This window comes from Glandiceps talaboti, chromosome 4 (assembly GCF_964340395.1).
Source record: "Glandiceps talaboti chromosome 4, keGlaTala1.1, whole genome shotgun sequence".
Classification (NCBI taxonomy): domain Eukaryota; kingdom Metazoa; phylum Hemichordata; class Enteropneusta; family Spengelidae; genus Glandiceps; species Glandiceps talaboti.
In genome coordinates, this window is record NC_135552.1 from 24051527 (window position 1) to 24069913 (window position 18387).

General features: G+C 36.6%; 2 protein-coding genes across 2 annotated transcripts in view; one reads left to right on the forward strand and one right to left on the reverse strand.

The window, feature by feature from the left end:
• LOC144434028 (reversion-inducing cysteine-rich protein with Kazal motifs-like) overlaps nt 1-3274 on the reverse strand; it is a 44488-nt gene extending 41214 nt beyond the window's left edge. Inside the window, exons 1-2 of the mRNA XM_078122471.1 lie at nt 3155-3274; nt 2662-2720 (exon numbers count right to left, since the gene is read on the reverse strand). Of these exons, the coding sequence (XP_077978597.1) occupies nt 2662-2720; nt 3155-3209 (114 nt within the window). The 5' untranslated portion in view covers nt 3210-3274. The remainder of the gene's footprint in view (nt 1-2661; nt 2721-3154) is intronic.
• Nucleotides 3275-12854: 9580 nt separating this feature from the next.
• On the forward strand, nt 12855-18265 carry LOC144434367 (nuclear pore complex protein Nup160 homolog). The gene is made up of 3 exons (XM_078122818.1): nt 12855-12936; nt 17095-17206; nt 18007-18265. Exons 1-3 carry the CDS (start codon nt 12855-12857, stop codon nt 18263-18265), a joined length of 453 nt encoding a protein of 150 aa, XP_077978944.1.
• The last annotated feature ends 122 nt before the right edge of the window (nt 18266-18387 follow it).

Genomic DNA, 18387 nt, shown 5'->3' on the forward strand with positions numbered 1-18387 from the left:
GTCCTTGAATGCTAGAAAATTGACAGTTGGAGCCATTTTACTCGAACTTGAGAGCATGAAAATTTAACTAACTATGTTGATAAAGTCACATCACTTTGGTCTCTCTCCAATATCTATTTGGTCTTAAAAATGGGAAATTCTCATTGTAGTAAGGTACAAGTATTTGGACAAAATTGTAAAAAAAAGTTCAAATCTTTTCAGGGATCAAAAAAATAGATACACTAAAGCTAGATTTCTATTCCACATTCAGTTTTGATTTATGAACCACTAAACAAATTCATTCTATCTTTTTTGTAGACTTACACTATTTACACTAAAGAAGTTTAAACAAAGAAGTCAGCCAAGACCAAAGTCAACATCTAATGTGTTTATCTCCAATCTAATCTAAAGAGTAAAACTATTATCAAATATTGGCTATATTATTTATTCAAGTGAGATCTTCCATACAAAGGAAATGTTCAATGGTCTGATCTTTAGGAGATCTGGAGTGGTCATACTTTTTATAATACTCTGGAGACAAATCTTCCTGGGTTCAAAATCATTTTTATCAATTGTTTTCCTTCTAATGTGGTCATAAGTATTGGAAACCAGAAGTAAATTTTATAAGAATTCTAAATGTTCAATATAATCTTGTTCTCACATAACTATCATTCAAACCCACCATAGTGGTTACTCCCAAGGCTAATATGGGCTTTGTTGTTTTGTTGTTGTTGGTTTTTTTTTGGAGGGGGAAACACCTGGGCAATTATGCAAATAGTATGCAAATTAGCCACAAATCTACCAACAATTTCTATAGTTAACACTACAAAGTAAAAGAGAACTCATATAGGATAGTCAAACATTTTACATATTAATGATCACTATTTCCTAAAAGAGGGGAGTTTAGTCAAAATTGAAAACGCGGAAAATTGGATAAAAACACATTCATTATAACATATACAGCTATGTGGAAATACATACACATACAATCAACACTTATTTCCTTTTAGAAAAATTCTACTCTTGGCTGAGTTAGATTTAGAAGAAGGAATAATGTATTGTAGAGGAACCTTGTTAGTTACTGTCACTAATTACTCCGTGTTGAAAGATGTTGGTTCAGCAAATTACTAACCCTTTTGTATTGGTTTTCTTTTCCCCAATCATATGTCAAACAAGCCATCAAATTCCACTACCGAGGTCTTAACATTTCACCAATTAGAATTTCAATTTTGTCCTCTTTATTTCTTTAATTTTCCGTCTTTTTCACTATTCACAGATATTTTCTTCTTATAAGCTGATAGTGATTGAGTCAAATCAGACCTAAAAAAGCCTACTATACTTTCTCCAATGAGATGCTTTCTATAAATTCACCCGGGGATTAATGCAAGGAGAGTGGTGTACAGTATGATTACAGGGAAAAGCCATTATTTCCTAACTTAGCGCAAAACTCAATAGCAGTTATTTGATCTCCTCTAGGCCAGGCTACAACTGTTCTAAAATCATTTCCTTTGGGCGGGATTTCTCCCTCAACAAAAAAAAAGAACTAAAACACACACTATCTAAATATATTATAACATTTAAAAAATACTTTGAAATATTTGAAATAATATAGCTGTTTTACTGTCTACGTATGGAATCTACTTGATGTGCCCTAAGCATTTTGCCATCTCAGCCCACATTTTTCTAACCCATGACCTTAGCATCTTAGCTTTTATTCAGCAGGTTTTAAGAATGAATTTAAGCTTTTGACGAGCAAATACGGTAGTACCTACAGCAAAACATGGCTATACTTGTGGGAAGTGACTGAACTAGGTTTATGCGAGCCTAAAATACTTCCAATGGTTTTATGTGCCATTTTAAGACTTGTAAACTTTTACAGCTCTTTCGATTCGGGTTTAGTACATTGCCTGACAGACGTGCAAGTCTGACACGAGACCGTCGATCGACTTGGCACTGACTCAATGTGTATGGACGGTTATGTTTTGTCAAGAGAACAGTGGTGAGTGACGGAATAGTTGCGCCGACGGTCCTGTCACAGTTCGTTTACAGTGCAGCCAACAAGGGCATGTCAATACAAAGTGTGTTTACTAAATTTCGACAGTACCTGAAATGATAAATTATCTGAGTATGTAAATACTCGCTGGTTGCCCGTTTGCATGACCTCAATTACGCGCAAAGCGAAATGAACACATCAGAACGGATCTCTGGCAGTTGTCGATAGCTAAGGCCATTTCGGGGCACCACACACTAAGATTTCACACAAACTGACGACTAAATTCTACGTTTTGGCCATGTTTTCATGTATAAAAGACCGTGAGAACAACACTTACAACACATATTCATGTCATTCACTATGATTGTTAAAACATTTACATGTAACGTTGATTTACTTCACTACTTGCACTTTCAAACCACTGAAAAGTGTTTTTTGCAACTTGCTTAGGGATTTCGTCAACTAATATGTTACACACACGGAAAATATATGAAGAGTGTTTTCAAGTGTTGGTTTTTACATTGATCAATCTTTCTCTCTATGTGACGAGGGAAAATACCAATCGTCAACGTAGTTTGACAAGCACCAACTGCAGACGACAGCTCACATTCACAACTCCCACAAGTCCCACGTTCATATTGCGTATAAATATTGGTTTATATTGAAAATAATAGCGGCTAAAAGTTTACCTGGTCGCACACTTCTTGGCATTCTGGACGACTATTGACGTTATGGCAACACCGCGGTTCTGAAATTAGAAATGGAACAACATTTAATGTAGGGTGAAAATGCGGCCATCAACTGATGGAAATTCCAGAAAGTGGATGTAATAGGAAACCCAAAGAGTGCTCCAATACATGATAGGTTTCATGTAGCTTTACTTCATTTCAAAACACGACTCTATTAGTTGAAGTGTCGGCCAATCTGTGAAAAATTAGAACAAAGTAAACGAACAAATCACAATAAATGCCAACACTTTCATTCAAATGGTTGCTTTTCTAAAAGCAGCGATCTTTTCTTTCTCGGGAAGTAAACAAACTGGTCCATTAGTAAAACCAACACACACTGTCAACGTGAATATGGCGGCGGCTGCTGCCTACTAGCCATGTCATCATTACGATCGCTCTCTCCGATCCAAATTACATATACTGCAGGAAAAAATGAGAAAATGGCACAGTTTACCTTGAGTCTGTACACCAGCAACCAGCAATATACTTATAATAGTGCGTATATTCATGTTGTATCTACCAGTTTGTTATCTGCGAGAAAATTCATAGTGGACTATGAGATGATGAACGCGAGTTGAAACCACGTTGAGTGAATATGACCGCATTGAAACGTACAGCACATGCACAACAATACCGCTGTTCCAATTACCCCCTCGGGGGCACTACCCTACAACGTGCTAAAAATACGAGCTCCCTAGTTTCTCCATCACATGGCGTTCCGCTTTTAAGCATTTACGAGCTAATAAATAAATATATCTGATTTAAGGTGACTGGCGCGGTTTTTATGGCGACAGAACAAGATATATTTTCTACAAATACTCTATTTTAACGGGAGGGTGTAAAAGTGCGAGACTAGCTGATTACAATAATAGTGTAATTATCGTAATGAAAGGCGAGCCAATCACAAGACCAATTTTCTAAATCTTTCCTCTATAAGTGCCCTCATTCGAGGTGTAATTAGTCACAACATTTAGCTGCTCAAATAAAGAAAACGCTGTACGGTCCTGTATAACCGTTTCAAAGACACACGAAAGCGAGCGCTCACACCTGCACAATGGACTGTGTGGCGTTCTGTGACTATATTCAGTATGGGAAATGGTGAGAAAGCAAGCCGGGTCCACTGACAAAGACCGACTGTCCATCTCTATTGGAGGCCACTCCCCTTCAATTTGCAGTATATAGTCGCATTACTTTCACACAACATCAAACGTAACGCAATGCCTCCCTTTTGACGAGCAACCGGGGTGTTGTCTAGATAGGGCACTGTTTCAACTCGTCTCATGTTTCTAATAAAGCCTTACAGCAAATTGTCTCTACACTAATTGAGAATGTTCACTGTAATCTTGGTGTTACTGTTACACGTTAGTTTACTAATATCGTATCAGGCCATCAACCTCGCAGTGCCGCTTGCATTTTTTAACAAACCACCAGAGCAAAAACAAATACTAGTACTATACCCATATTTTGGTGTATAGGTGTTTATATATAATTATATATAATTATATATATATATATATATATATATATATATATATATATATATATATATATATATATATATATATATTATATATACATGTATATGTATCGTTTATAAAAGTAGATTTATATAGATACATATCTTTCACATACATTTTGTTGAATTATATGTGATAACACCATAAAACACCCTTCTGAAAATGACAAAAATCTCAATTTTACGTTCGAAATCAATGCGTTAACCTCACCACTTAGGCGCCTTCCACTTGTCAAACACTCAAATTTAACTCACCAAACGTATGTTAAAATAAGCTTTGCTGTAGCGACCAAACGTCTGTCTGCCAAGATCAGAGGCGATGTTCTCTTGTAAGTTTTAGCGATCACACTCTAATAGAGATGTAGAAGCTTCATATCCTTCGAGCTGTGACGCGTTGTCTGAGTGGATGAAACTCGTCAAATAGTCAGAAAAAAACCCGTGGATACCGCAGTGCGATGAGGTGTGCTACAGAATCTTGGAGACCAAAATGTGGCCGTATTGATAGAGAGTGAAAAGGCTAATGTATTTGAAGTTAGTGACGTTTGTAATGTTTACATGGTAAACTGGTAGTGATTGTTCTTGGGCAGCTGTTGTTCCAGCCTACTGTCAAACAATTTTGATGTTCAATCATGATAATATTTTTTCTCCTAAAAAAACCAGCCCAACTTTATTTTTCCCAACCTCACCGCAACTTAATTAAATAAAGTACACTCTGAGTGGGTCCCCTCGGATATCAACCGTTTTACCCATACTGTTTTTTCACTCTCTCTCTCTTTGTGTCTATTTCCCTCCAGGTACTACATCATTCGCTTCCAAGACAATATTTGCCTTTGAACGGCAAACAGTCGTCTGTTTACACTCCAACGTGCATTTGATTAAACTTTTCTCCTCGTTGAATAGATAAAAGGTACCGTTATGTTATCTTTCTCTAATAAAGCACTGCCAGCATTAGTCTCTAACTATACACCTATCTGCATTTCCATTTACATATACATCTACTCACTATATTCTCCAACTGAGTGTGATCCCCAGAGAAATCAGCAAAATGTAAAGCTGAGCATAACATATGGCTGACATGTCTGTAGAAAATTTGTGGAGAATTTCTTTGATAGTGGAGGCTGAAAGCTCACTGAGTCCACTTGCGTAATGCCAAATGCCTGTCATATATGTTTAGCTGCACTAATGTTTGTATACATGACGAAATTTAATCCGTGGGTAAATGGAGTAAGAAAGCAGCACTCAAAGAGGTACTTATTGTCGACAACCTTTTATATTTCTAAATGGTGTCTTCAACTCTCTCTAAAGTTTATTTGTCACCTATGACCCTGTGATTTCCAAACTGTAAAAATTCTAACCACTCTCCATAGTTCTTGGAGTCACCATGGAGAGCTCGAAAAGTGTGAAGACACGGACAGCAGAATCGAATCAATAGTACTATCCCTGATCACTGTTATCTACTCCGCTCAGGTTGCTATTACTTTTGTAAACAACGTTTGAAAAAAAATCTGTCGCTTTATCTCTCCTTTTGTATATTTAGCCATAAATCAATCAACTAATTAATCAGTACATATTTGCTTAAGAGACCGGAATAATGATAGTAATTAAAACACAGTCAGTCTTACAGTAGCACATCTTTATAACTGTATGGAACAAGTACAACCAAAAACCGTTCTTCCCTTGTCCAGCTGGCATCATGTTTTGTAGTGTTCCAAACTCAGAACGTCATACATTTGTAATTGAACCGTATGCAATATCAGCTGAAGAAGTCTGAGTGATTTAGCCGAAATACGCTGTAAGTTCGGAACTACTATGAATGAATATAATAACATAACCTTACTTTAAGCGACTTTACAGAAAGATGGGTGCAATTTGATTGTAAAAATTGAAACATAGAAACAGCTCAGTAAGATGAACACTTGATTAGAGTGGCCCCCTTCTATACCATACATGTAGAACCTTGAAAACGATAGGTCGACGGTGGATCGCTTAAACAGTGACAAAAAGGAGGAGAAAAATAAGTCTATGTTTACATGTTGGTCATGCTTTCATTTCATAATCCCACTTTTAAGTCTGCTAAGTACCTTCACAGTTCGAGATGACAATCACAGGCAGGATTTACGTATCATTTCATTTCCCCAAATTGTCAGTTATAAACGATACTTTCCGACTAAATGGTGTAATGTCGCCGATTTTGCTTCTGATCCGGCCATACAGGGCGTTATTTTTCGCATTTGGTCAGATTGAAGAAATAAAAGGCCAAGTTACTCTAACTGTCTTGTATCATATGTGTGGTGTATTGAAGTGTCTGTCAGTCTGTCTGTCCGTGTGTGTATGTATGTATGTAAAGGGTCAAGTTACTCTAACTGTCTTGTATCATATGTGTGGTGTATTGAAGAGTGTCTGCCAGTCAGTCAGTCTGTCTGTCTGTCTGTCCGTGTGTGTGTGTGTGTGTGTGTGTGTATGTATGTATGTATGTATGTATGTATGTATGTATGTATGTATGTATGTATGTAAAGGGCCAAGTTACTATAACTGTCTTGTATCATATGTGTGGTGTGTTGAAAGACTGTCTGTCAGTCTGTTTGTCCGTGTATGTATGTATGTATGTATGTATGTATGTATGTATGTATGTATGTATGTATGTATGTATGTATGTATGTATGTATGTATGTATGTATGTATGTATGTAAAGGGCCAAGTTACTATAACTGTCTTGTATCATATGTGTGGTGTATTGAAAGACTGTCAGTCTGTCTGTCTGTCTGTCTGTCTGTCCGTGTATGTATTTATGTAAATGTTTGAATAAAATTGAAGCTTGGGTTATATGTGGTAAAATTCGATTGTTTAATTCAATTTGGAATGAAAGACTTTATAAACTCTCCATCACAAAAATATTAACTAGACACATACACCACAATTATATAATGGGTATGAAACAAGCAAAGAAGACATGGTGAGAGTCTAAAGTACTAGTACTCAGTCGACTGTGGACAATACTGACTTGTATTCACACATTGATAATACTGACTTGCTTTCCTTGATATCCACATATCTATAGAGTTTCAATAATTTATAACGATAAGATGATATTAAAAGTTAGTATTACACACAAGCTGCGGGCAAAGTCGTTATAAGGATTATACTCACTGGCCGGTGTTAATTAATATTACTCACTAGCTGGTTTTGATTTATGGTATTACTACTAGCTGATTTTCAATAACTGATATTACCCACTAACTGGTGTTCAGTTATTCATTAACTGGTACATGGTATGCAATAACTGATTTTGCTTACTAGCTGGTGTTCAATATTTTGATTCTGAGCAGATGTTGTGTTATGATTGATAACAGTCACCAGGTGTTTTTCCCCCGATAAATTAAAGTAGTTACCTTGTGTTCAGTGATATACTTATGGCGATATATTCACCATCGATTTTGTTCACTGTAAGGAATTCTGTCATTCTGATTCTAAAGAGTTGGTCAGAAACTGAACAAAACAAAGAATGTTAAAAGAGCTATAGATTGATGTGTTGAAAGGTCTGTGTTGGTACATGCAAATTAAACACATTGTACCACTTATGTTATCACGAAGGAATTCCGTGATAGTAAATGATACGAAACTAAAGTGGACCTGACACAGGTAAGGGTTAAATGTCCGTCTTGCAGGTTTGAGGGGCGACAAAATTTACAGATAGCGGGAATTGTGATACGTTTCAACAAAATAACACACTTTTGATATCAGAAAGAATGAAAGAGAGAACAGGAAAGAGAATATATAGTTTTCAATATATTTAATCTAAAATAATCTAAAATAACTGATAAATTGTGTTCCAAAGCACTATTAAAATCGCCCATTCGATTGGAGATCTAAAATTTATTGAAAACTATGATTTTAATAAACAAATAAATAGCATATAAAATGGTTTACGATATGTCGACAGTCTACACACAGCCCCGTTGTTTTTAACTCTAACAAGTAACAGCAGTGTTAAAGTTGGTTAGATTATCGGATATGTCGATAAAATGATTGATGGAGCCAAAATTTGTATCATTGCTATTAAGCCCAGTGTCCATCATATGTCCCTTCATCATGATAAATTATTTCAGTCGTGGACATAGGAATGGTTCTGATACGGAATTCGTTCGAAACTTGATGCTGTGCAAGTAATGAATCGAGGAGACACACCTGCCAACATATCTTAGTTGGACAAATCTCAAGAGCACTTTTACTATTATAATGGGTTGGGTGCAAAAGAATTACTAAATCGGTACCACACAGACACATACATACATACATACATACATACATACATACATACATACATACATACATACATACATACATACATACATACATACATACAGAGAGAGAGAGAGAGAGAGATAGAGAGAGAGAGAGAGAGAGAGAGAGAGAGAGAGAGAGAGAGAGAGAGAGAGAGAGAGAGAGAGAGAGAGAGAGAGAGAGAGAGAGAGAGAGAGAGAGAGAGATGGTGAATAAATTCTACTAGGGCTACATTAAAAAGAGTGTTGAAAATCGCAGGTAAAACAGTCCTCTATGATGTAAAGTTTATTTTACTGGTGTCGTTCATGAGTCACTATGTGATCTCCCTCGTTCTCAGACCAATAGTTGTAAATAGGTAGATTAAAAGTGCATTTAATCACCAAGATGTGTAAAATGATATCAGCATTATCTTTACACGTTAAAACGACAAATTCACAATTATACAGAATGTGCCAAGGAGCAAACAGATATGCATCCGTTTGATTCCAATTGTGGTTAGGGACCATGGCGTGAAAAAAGACAAGACCAAAGTATACATGAAACAATACGTGCGTTATTTAAACAAACCTCTCTCACATATGTTGTTTATTCCATAGTGAACCACTGCACTAGTACTGTTACGGAGCTAAAACACTGAAAGATTTTTTTTTCAAAAAGAGAGAGAGAGAGAGAGAGAGAGAGAGAGAGAGAGAGAGAGAGAGAGAGAGAGAGAGAGAGAGAGAGAGAGAGAGAGAGAGAGAGAGAGAGAGAGAGAGAGAGAGAGAGAGAGAGAGAGAGAGAACATGTTGGCATGGCCCATATAAAACGCCGTACAATGCTTTATGGTCGCAATATTTCACAGATTTTCACTGACATAGTATGACAAGTTATGTATCCATGCGTTAGTATTTTTGATATGTTATAAGAATATATTTAATGTGCTAGTTTACTGTAATAGTTTATGGATGATTGACGAACATATCTTGAACAACAATTTTTTTTATAGGATGTAAATAGAGAGAGAGAGAGAGAGAGAGAGAGAGAGAGAGAGAGAGAGAGAGAGAGAGAGAGAGAGAGAGAGAGAGAGAGAGAGAGAGAGAGAGAGAGAGAGAGAGAGACGATGGGATGGGTGAGATGAGATGGGATGGGATGGGATGGGAGAGAGCCAGAGCCTGTTGTCTATGGAAAATGATACAACTCTTGTAGCACTTTTCTAGAGATGCCGTTCATCACAGCGTCGTTTTAGCAGCAGTAGTTGACAATTACATATAAAATCAGCTTTGAAGCTGTCAGAAAATCTTCTCCTTATGACCACACTATCAAACTAACATACATTGATATATATCAGAAACAATAGTGGGTGCCTCTGGTGTAGATTCACTCGATCCCTTGTTTGTTATGTCTGTGAAAGTTAGTCATATATCATATACGAACATGGCGTGAATCTACATCAGCGGCACACACCATTGTTTTGTAGCAATGATTATCAATCGATAGCGTGATAAGGAGAAGTCTTTTCGGCATCAATGAGGTGTCATACGTACAGTTTCATTGTGTTGTCGAGTTCATTAGTACTCCCAAGGAAATACATAATCAACTTTTGTTTTTGACAAAATAAATATTGTTTGTAATTAAAATTATGACTGACTGGAATTGTTTTATTCTTACTTGTATTGTTTGATTTCATTTGTAATCTCCGATAACAAGAATGAAAGCCTTAGGCATAATTGAAATCTGATTGAACGCAGCAATTCATAAAATCAACTTATTTCTATGTAAGGGATCTCCTCAACAATAACAGCCAATGCAATACATCGCATGGTATTTCAAAGATGTTAAATGATGTATTTTTAGTCGCAATGCTTGTAGATGTGCTAAAAAACGCATGACATGTCTCTACCTCCTGTATCTAAGCGTTCAAAGCTCCAAACACTCCCGGACCGTCTGTTTGGACGGTGAGGAGGTCGAAAATATATTATACGTTTGGGACAGTCACTTTAAAATTTAATGGTTCATGATTTGTTGGAAAATGTTTTGTGGCAGAAGTTTTAAATGTTAGAGTCTATTTACCACAAAGTCTATTCAGTGCCTGATACTTCAACATTTGAGCCTTTGCGAATTGCAGGTCAATGTTCACCTCCAACTATGTGATGGACGAGGAGTCCCACGTGTCACAAACAACTTGTCAGTACACAGCGACAGAAGTGATTGGCATTCAAAAATTCAAAACTCCCGACATCGACACTTAGTGGATTTATGGGCTAACAAACAACACGTGGAGAAATGAAACAGTCAATATATGTGTTTTGATCTTTCCGACTTCATGTCCCATCTCGACTCATGCGGGCGCCCTTCAACAATCATCGCCCTTTGCCTTTGAGCGCATTGCGCGCTTAAAATTTGAGAATGGAATACTAGTATACTGAGTATGGCCCCAGGAACATGTGACAGCTTACTCTTCTGTAGCTTGTGGACTATGATTAAACTATTGAATAGTCTTGTAATCAAAAGGTAACATTCATAGTCGTTTTTATGCATGCTTCTGCAAATCTCGCTATTAGGACGTATATATACAGCTAGTCCGATGGGCGAGATTATGAGTAACAGTACAGATTTATTCATGATTTGTGTATACAGAATCAAACTAAAAGAACTAGCTGTACCTATCCCGACAGAATAATTAAAACGATATTTAATACTCACCACTCAACAACTTTTTTCAAACAGACACTCACTAGTAAGGCTCGTGGTATGGTTTAAAATGTAATGTATTTATCGATAATGTTGACTTCTACAATAGGCCGCCCGTAGGATTGTGAAAGAGATAAACAAGCAAACGTTTCTAAGAATGTATAGGCCTTAATCCAACCAATGCTGAAAGGGACTTAATCTTAATAAGTCAGTAGGTAGAAATGAGCTGCATTTAATTTAATCTGCGATGTATTTCAGAATATTGTGGATTTAACAGCAATGAGATTATCAAATACATAGTAAATTATAGAATGGGTTTCTGGGATCGTAGGCCTATTTACATCTCTCTAATCACAGACCATGTTCACTCCAGGGTCTATTTATGCACTGACGCAGAAAAAAAAAGTTATTTTTCGGATCAGTAGGTAGAGATTAGTTTGCATGTGATTTGTTTACACCTACTACTAGCAGGAAATATCTCTCTGATGATAGACTAGCATTGTAATTCCGGCCACACATTATGCTGCCTACAGTAAGCTTATAATATTTGGTGGCATTGGAACGTTTATGGTCTGAGCTGTCTTGTGTACCTTGGTTCTTCTAAAAAAATAACTATATACACAAAATTCAAATTGAGGTGATTCGTCATGTATAATTAATCAGTGTTGAGAAATTCGAAGTAAAGAGTTGCAATAGGTATGGAGGAGCCAAGAATGCGATTAGAGATAATGTATAAGAACGTGTGTGTGTGTGTGTGAGGGGGGGGGGGGGGGCAGAGAGAGCCAAGATCGAAAATTTGTCTCTCGTCTCTTAGTAATTTCATCTAACGGTGAGTAAATAGGGTGTAATTACTGGTTAATGGACGTCCGTGTCGAAATACTACAGGTACAGAGTTTCGGTGCAAGAAATATCTCGTACAATAAACAAAATGTTGAGAGAGAGAGAGAGAGAGAGAGAGAGAGAGAGAGAGAGAGAGAGAGAGAGAGAGAGAGAGAGAGAGAGAGAGAGAGAGAGAGAGAGAGAGAGAGAGAGAGAGAGAGAGACGATGGGATATGGGTGGGATGGGATGGGAGAGAGCCAGAGCCTGCCTGTCTATGGAAAATGACACAACTCTTGAAGCACTTGTCTAGAGATGCCGTTCATCACAGCGTCGTTTTAGCAACAGTAGTTGACAATTACATATAAAATCAGCTGTCAGAAAATCTTCTCCTTATGACCACACTATCAAACTAACATACATTGATACATATCAGAAACAATAGTGGGTGCCTCTGATGTCGATTCACTCGATCCCTTGTTTGTTATGTCTGTGAAAGTTAGTCATATATCATATACGAACATGGCATGAATCTACATCAGCGGCACACACCATTGTTTTGTAGCAATGATTATCAATCGATAGCGTGATAAGGAGAAGACTTTTCGGCACCTTTTAGTTTTCCACCACTGGTAAACAACATTCTAATCAGAGACATATCTAGACAACTGCTGCAAGGGTTGTATTGTAATCCATATCACAAAGAAAATTGTAAATTTAATACAATTACAAAGTATATGCTAATATTTTAATAGTATTTACATGAGGCCTGAGCCAGATTATGACATTGCAAGGATCATGATATCGATAGAGGTCTGTCCCGACCAAAGACTGCCCTCTATCGTCAAAGAGAGGCGGGAAACATTCAAAATGGCGGCACCCAGTAGCTACATGGAAGTGCCTTTCAACAACCTTGAATCTTTACGTTGGAAGGAACTGACTGTGCACACAGGTATGATCACTAATTATATTGATATCACAGAATATCGGGAATTGTTTAAATTTGGAATTTAATTTCCTTTCCTTCGCATTGTCATGTATGCCGGCTACACTATCAAACACAGACCGTCGTGCATCTAATTAACACACACATGTGTGTACTTTGTTCTCTAATGTCACAGTTCCAGTGTTCGATGTTCTATAGTTACCTTTGAGCATCGAAGTAGTGTTATTAGCTGTGTCTTTGACTTGTAGAACCCCTTTGAAAGTTGAAATCTTGCTTCTGTCGTTGTTACACCAACGTTTGATATATAATAAATTCTAAAGACGTTAAAGACTGGTTTACATTGTAAGTTTGTTCGCGTGACAGACGTAGTGACAGACAGGCAAAGACATAAAATAACTTTAAATAGGTGTATGTATTGGTGACGGATCAATTCGTCCCAATTTCAACTCGTCCCACTCAACTCGTCCAATTTTCAACTCGCCCCAATTTCAACTCGCCCCATTTTCAACTCGCCCCAACTCTTTGAAATATAATTTACCTGTGCATATATGAAATCGAAGCTAGTAGTACTCAGTTTGGAGGGTCTGTGGTATCTCGTATTCCACTAATGAAGTACCTCTTGCGCTGTAAACACATACTACAATACTTAGTTGCGTTAACTAGGGAGAGGAGACCCGTCTCCAAAACCCGTACGCGCGGAAGTCGTAAGCGTGTCAGTCACTAATATTCTCCCTGGTTATTATCATTCTTATTTCTTATTTGGGTTGTAAACATTAAGTCCTAATGTGAAAAGTGATATTCGATGACTGAGGAAATTTAAAGTTGTTGTGCTAGTATAAGTTCTAGATCTACCAAACACTTAGCCAAAACCCACACCACTTTCTGCTACGAAATGTTACGCTTCGACTGGCTACATAGGTAAAATCATGTAAATGTTTCGGTCCCCGTACTTCGAGTCCATGTATCGTTTAGATTTATAAACGTTTCCTAGTGTTGTTAGGGCGAGTTGTAAATGGGACGAGTTAAAAATGGGGCGAGTTGAAAATGGGGCGAGTTGAAATTGGGGCGAGTTGAAATGGGACGAGTTGAAAATGGGACGAAGTGAATCGCAATCTATGTATTGACTCCAGTATTTATTGTTAAAACGTAGAAGTTGTTATTTACCCCTTTAAAAAGTAAACCGAATTATTTAAAAAACACACATGTATGTCAGTCTCATGTACTAGTACGTATGTACTATATCTTGTAATGGGTTCAATTATGCAGATAATATCATAACTAGGCAAAGCCCATAACATAAGCCTGCGCAGGGTAGATTCATTTGTGACTGGTTGCCTGGGCTGCCTCACGATGATATTGTAGATAGCACCATCTGCGTGGAGAATGCACATAACATATAGAATGCGAATGCGTAGTCATTGCACTGCAATGCATCCTTGGGTAAAACCACCAAAAAAAAAATCGCATAGTATAATCGCATGCGTACTAGTCATTGAAATCAAGCAAGCTATGAAATCAAGTTTTATTAAATCATATTACATTATATTACATATTGTATATTATATATTATATCTTAATTATTACATTACATGTAAATTACAGTAGTTCATACTTTATCATATTGTTATACAAAGATGTATAATTATATATTATATGATTATAGATGTCTTATTGGTTGGAAAGGGATTACACATAGAATACCTTTCACAATATACATATCATGGACTTTTGAATTTGTTTTGCCAGCGAGGACATACGTGTAGGACCATGTGCGCTTTTCCATTGAAATAAACTCTGTAATTATGGGCTATTATTTCACAAGGCATATACATCCAAACTCCTCCATATATGAACATTTGACTAAACACACTAAAATATGCATGCGCCATTTATACCGTTTGAAAACTGGAGGCCACAAAATCTTGCATTACGTATATAATTTATGGGAGTGGTGATTTGTCTGTGACTGTAGGAGCAGTTGTGTTCTCCTATTACGATGTACAATTGTTATTATTCTTGTAAGAATTTAGGTATGATTCATGACAACAAAGTATCCCTTTAGGTATTGAAGTACAAATTGTGTCTTGTTTTCTGTCAAATCACCACTCCTATAAATTATGTACGTAATGCAAGATTTTGTGGCCTCCAGTTTTCAAACGGTATAAATGGCGCATGCATATTTTAGTGTGTTTAGTCAAATGTTCATATATCGAGGAGTTTGGATGTATATGCCTTGTGAAATAATAGCCCATAATTACAGAGTTTATTTCAATGGAAAAGCGTGCATGGTCCTACATGTATGTCCTCACTGGCAAAACAAATTCAAAAGTCCATGATATGTATATTGTCAAAGGTATTCTATGTGTAATCCCTTTCCAACCAATAAGACATCTATAATCAAATAATATATAATTATACATCTTTGTATAACAATATGATAAAGTATGAACTACTGTAATTTACATGTAATGTAATAATTATGATATAATATATAATATACAATATGTAATATAATGTAATATGATTTAATAAAACTTGATTTCATAGCTTGCTTGATTTCAATGACTAGTACGCATGCGCGTCCTATATACTATGCGATTTTTTTTTTGGTGGTTTTACCCAAGGATGCATTGCAGTGCAATGACTACGCATTCGCATTCTATATGTTATGTTATGTGCATTCTCCACGCAGATGGTGCTATCTACAATATCATCATGAGGCAGCCCAGGCAACCGGTCACAAATGAATCTACCCTGCGCGAGCTTATGGGCTTTGCCTAGTTATGATAATATCATAACTAGGCAAAGCCCATAAGCTCGTGCAGGGTAGATTCATTTGTGACTGGCCGGTTAGGCTGCCTGGGCCAGGGTTTGTACACTTGATTTGGGTCATTTTCCAGGGGTGTTGACCATTATTATTTATTTTATTGAATGACATCTCTGACATGGACGAAAAGTAATTAACAACGTCTCTCACAATATGTCACAAAACATTTTAAAGAAAGTCAACACTCTTTGCAGTTGTTGGTTTTAAAAAACTTCATAGCCATTAGGTTAATATTGTTCATTTTCAATCAGCCAACGTTGGTCTTTGGACAAATGTTTTGTTGACATCATAGTGTTGCCGAACATCGCGATATCTCAATTCAACTCGATGATTTAGGAATGTTACTGTACCAACAAACATAGGAAAGTAGTTATTCTTTTTGGAACATATATTCAATTATCGACAATATAAATGTCAAAACCGCAGTTCCACAACCCGGAAATTCAACTGCAATATGTCATCAGTGGTCCGTATCACGTACCGTCCGTCAAACTTTCAAATAGTGTAACAATTTCTTCTAGGGGTACAGTGATGCCTCGATACTCGTTACAATGTTACGATAATCGTGCCAACAGGCCTACTGTTACAATATTGCAATGTATGGCGATGTTGTGTCGCCTATATGACGACCAGAGTACGGTAGCGCGTGGAGAATGCACATAGTATATGGAAGGCGCATGCATAGTCACTGCGCGCCGCAATGCATCCATGGGAGAACCACCAAATTTTTTCGCGTAGTATGTACGACGCGCATGCGTACTATTCATTGAGCCGCTGCGCGAGCTATAATATATATACACACACACACATACACACACACACACACACACACACACACACACACACACACACACACACACACACACACACACACACATACATATATGAATACAAAGCCAGTATTTACTATTTAGTGAAAAAAAAACTTCTTTAACTGACACATGAATGTATTTCAATGCCATGCATTTACTATGGTGAAAATTCTTCAATTTCTTGATTTGACTTAATAATGTGTAGAATCATAGCATTTAAGGGTACAAAACATTCTATAAAAAGTAAAACTTTTTGTTGGATTAGAATTACAATGGACAAACCCCCACCCCCACCCCAAATCTAAAAGAAATATATTTGAAAGAATTATGCATTGAACTATTGTATTGATCTTGCCCCTAAGTAGTGGGAACTATTGTTTAATTGATTGAGGACTTGTTAAAATGTGGATCACTTTTTTTTTTTAAATTTAGATTTTTGATCAATAGAATTAAATGATGGTTTACAAAACGAACATGTTGACCAGGAATGAAATGACATACAATATTGCAATTAATATTTTACAGAGGTACCTCAGAGTATTCTAAAAGACATCAAGGTGTGTGACAGTGGTGGTGGTTATGGATACAAAGATAGTATCAAGATAAATACGCCATCAAGTAATCGTTTCATTTATTGGTAAGTCCCTCTATATTCAGAGTATTCCCTGGAAATTATTTTCACAAGAGGAAAGTGAGACTGGTAACACTTTCTGAAGTTTGGAGTTACATATGCACACCAGAAAAAGAGTACACTACCTTTGATACAATATTTGCATGAAAAGAAGTGGTTTTGAGTATTATTTTCCTTGTAGTTACCCCTTTCTACATTGTTCAGGGAGAACATGGAATACTGCAGTGACCATATTGGTATGGATATTAGTTTACAAAAATTTCAGCTCAGAAAATGTGTATTTTTCAAACTTTATAGTTGGCAGTTGATTTTGATGGATCAAGAAAGAGCAACTTTTGACAAGTGTGTTCACTTTACATGTACATGATATATCTGTTGGTACTTAGGCCAAAGAAAAGAAAGAATTGCTTTGTGAAAACACAAATCCAAAATTGAAATATTAGTTCTTTGATATACCTTTGTTAGTGTAGTCACAAGCATGTCATACAAGTGCAAATAATTCAACATTGATAGATTTATTTATATAAATATGTCAGATTGTCCATTTTTTCTCTGGTACTAGAAATCTATGGTTTCCTAACAGTATAGACACAGAATCGCAGTGAAAAGTTGTTATTTTAAATACACAGCCATCACAAAAAGGCATGTTACAGAATTTTACAACAATTAAAAAAAGTGTAGACTGATTTACATAATCTGCATATCGATACACATATTAACATATTAAGTTCATTGGACAATTTTGACCTTTGACCTTTGGTGATATTTCCAGGCTTACACATGTTTTATGTTGTTGTTTATTTTAGGCACACCAAACAAGATGCAGTAGAGTTAGTGGAATTATCTTTAGATCATAACTTATCAGGTAATGCTGTCCGCCTGCAATTCCCGGATTCACCAGCTCTGCCTGGAGTCAGCATCCATGAGACTCGTAGCAACGTTATCATCTTATTGACCACAGTCAGCAGTGTCCATAGATTGGTGTTACCTCATCCAAACAAACTACAGAGATCTGTAAGTATAGATTGGTGTTACCTCACCCAAACAAACTACAGAGATCTGTAAGCATAGATTGGTGTTACCTCATCCAAACAAACTACAGAGATCTGTAAGTATAGATTGGTGTTACCTCATCCAAACAAACTACAGAGATCTGTAAGTATAGATTGGTGTTACCTCATCCAAAT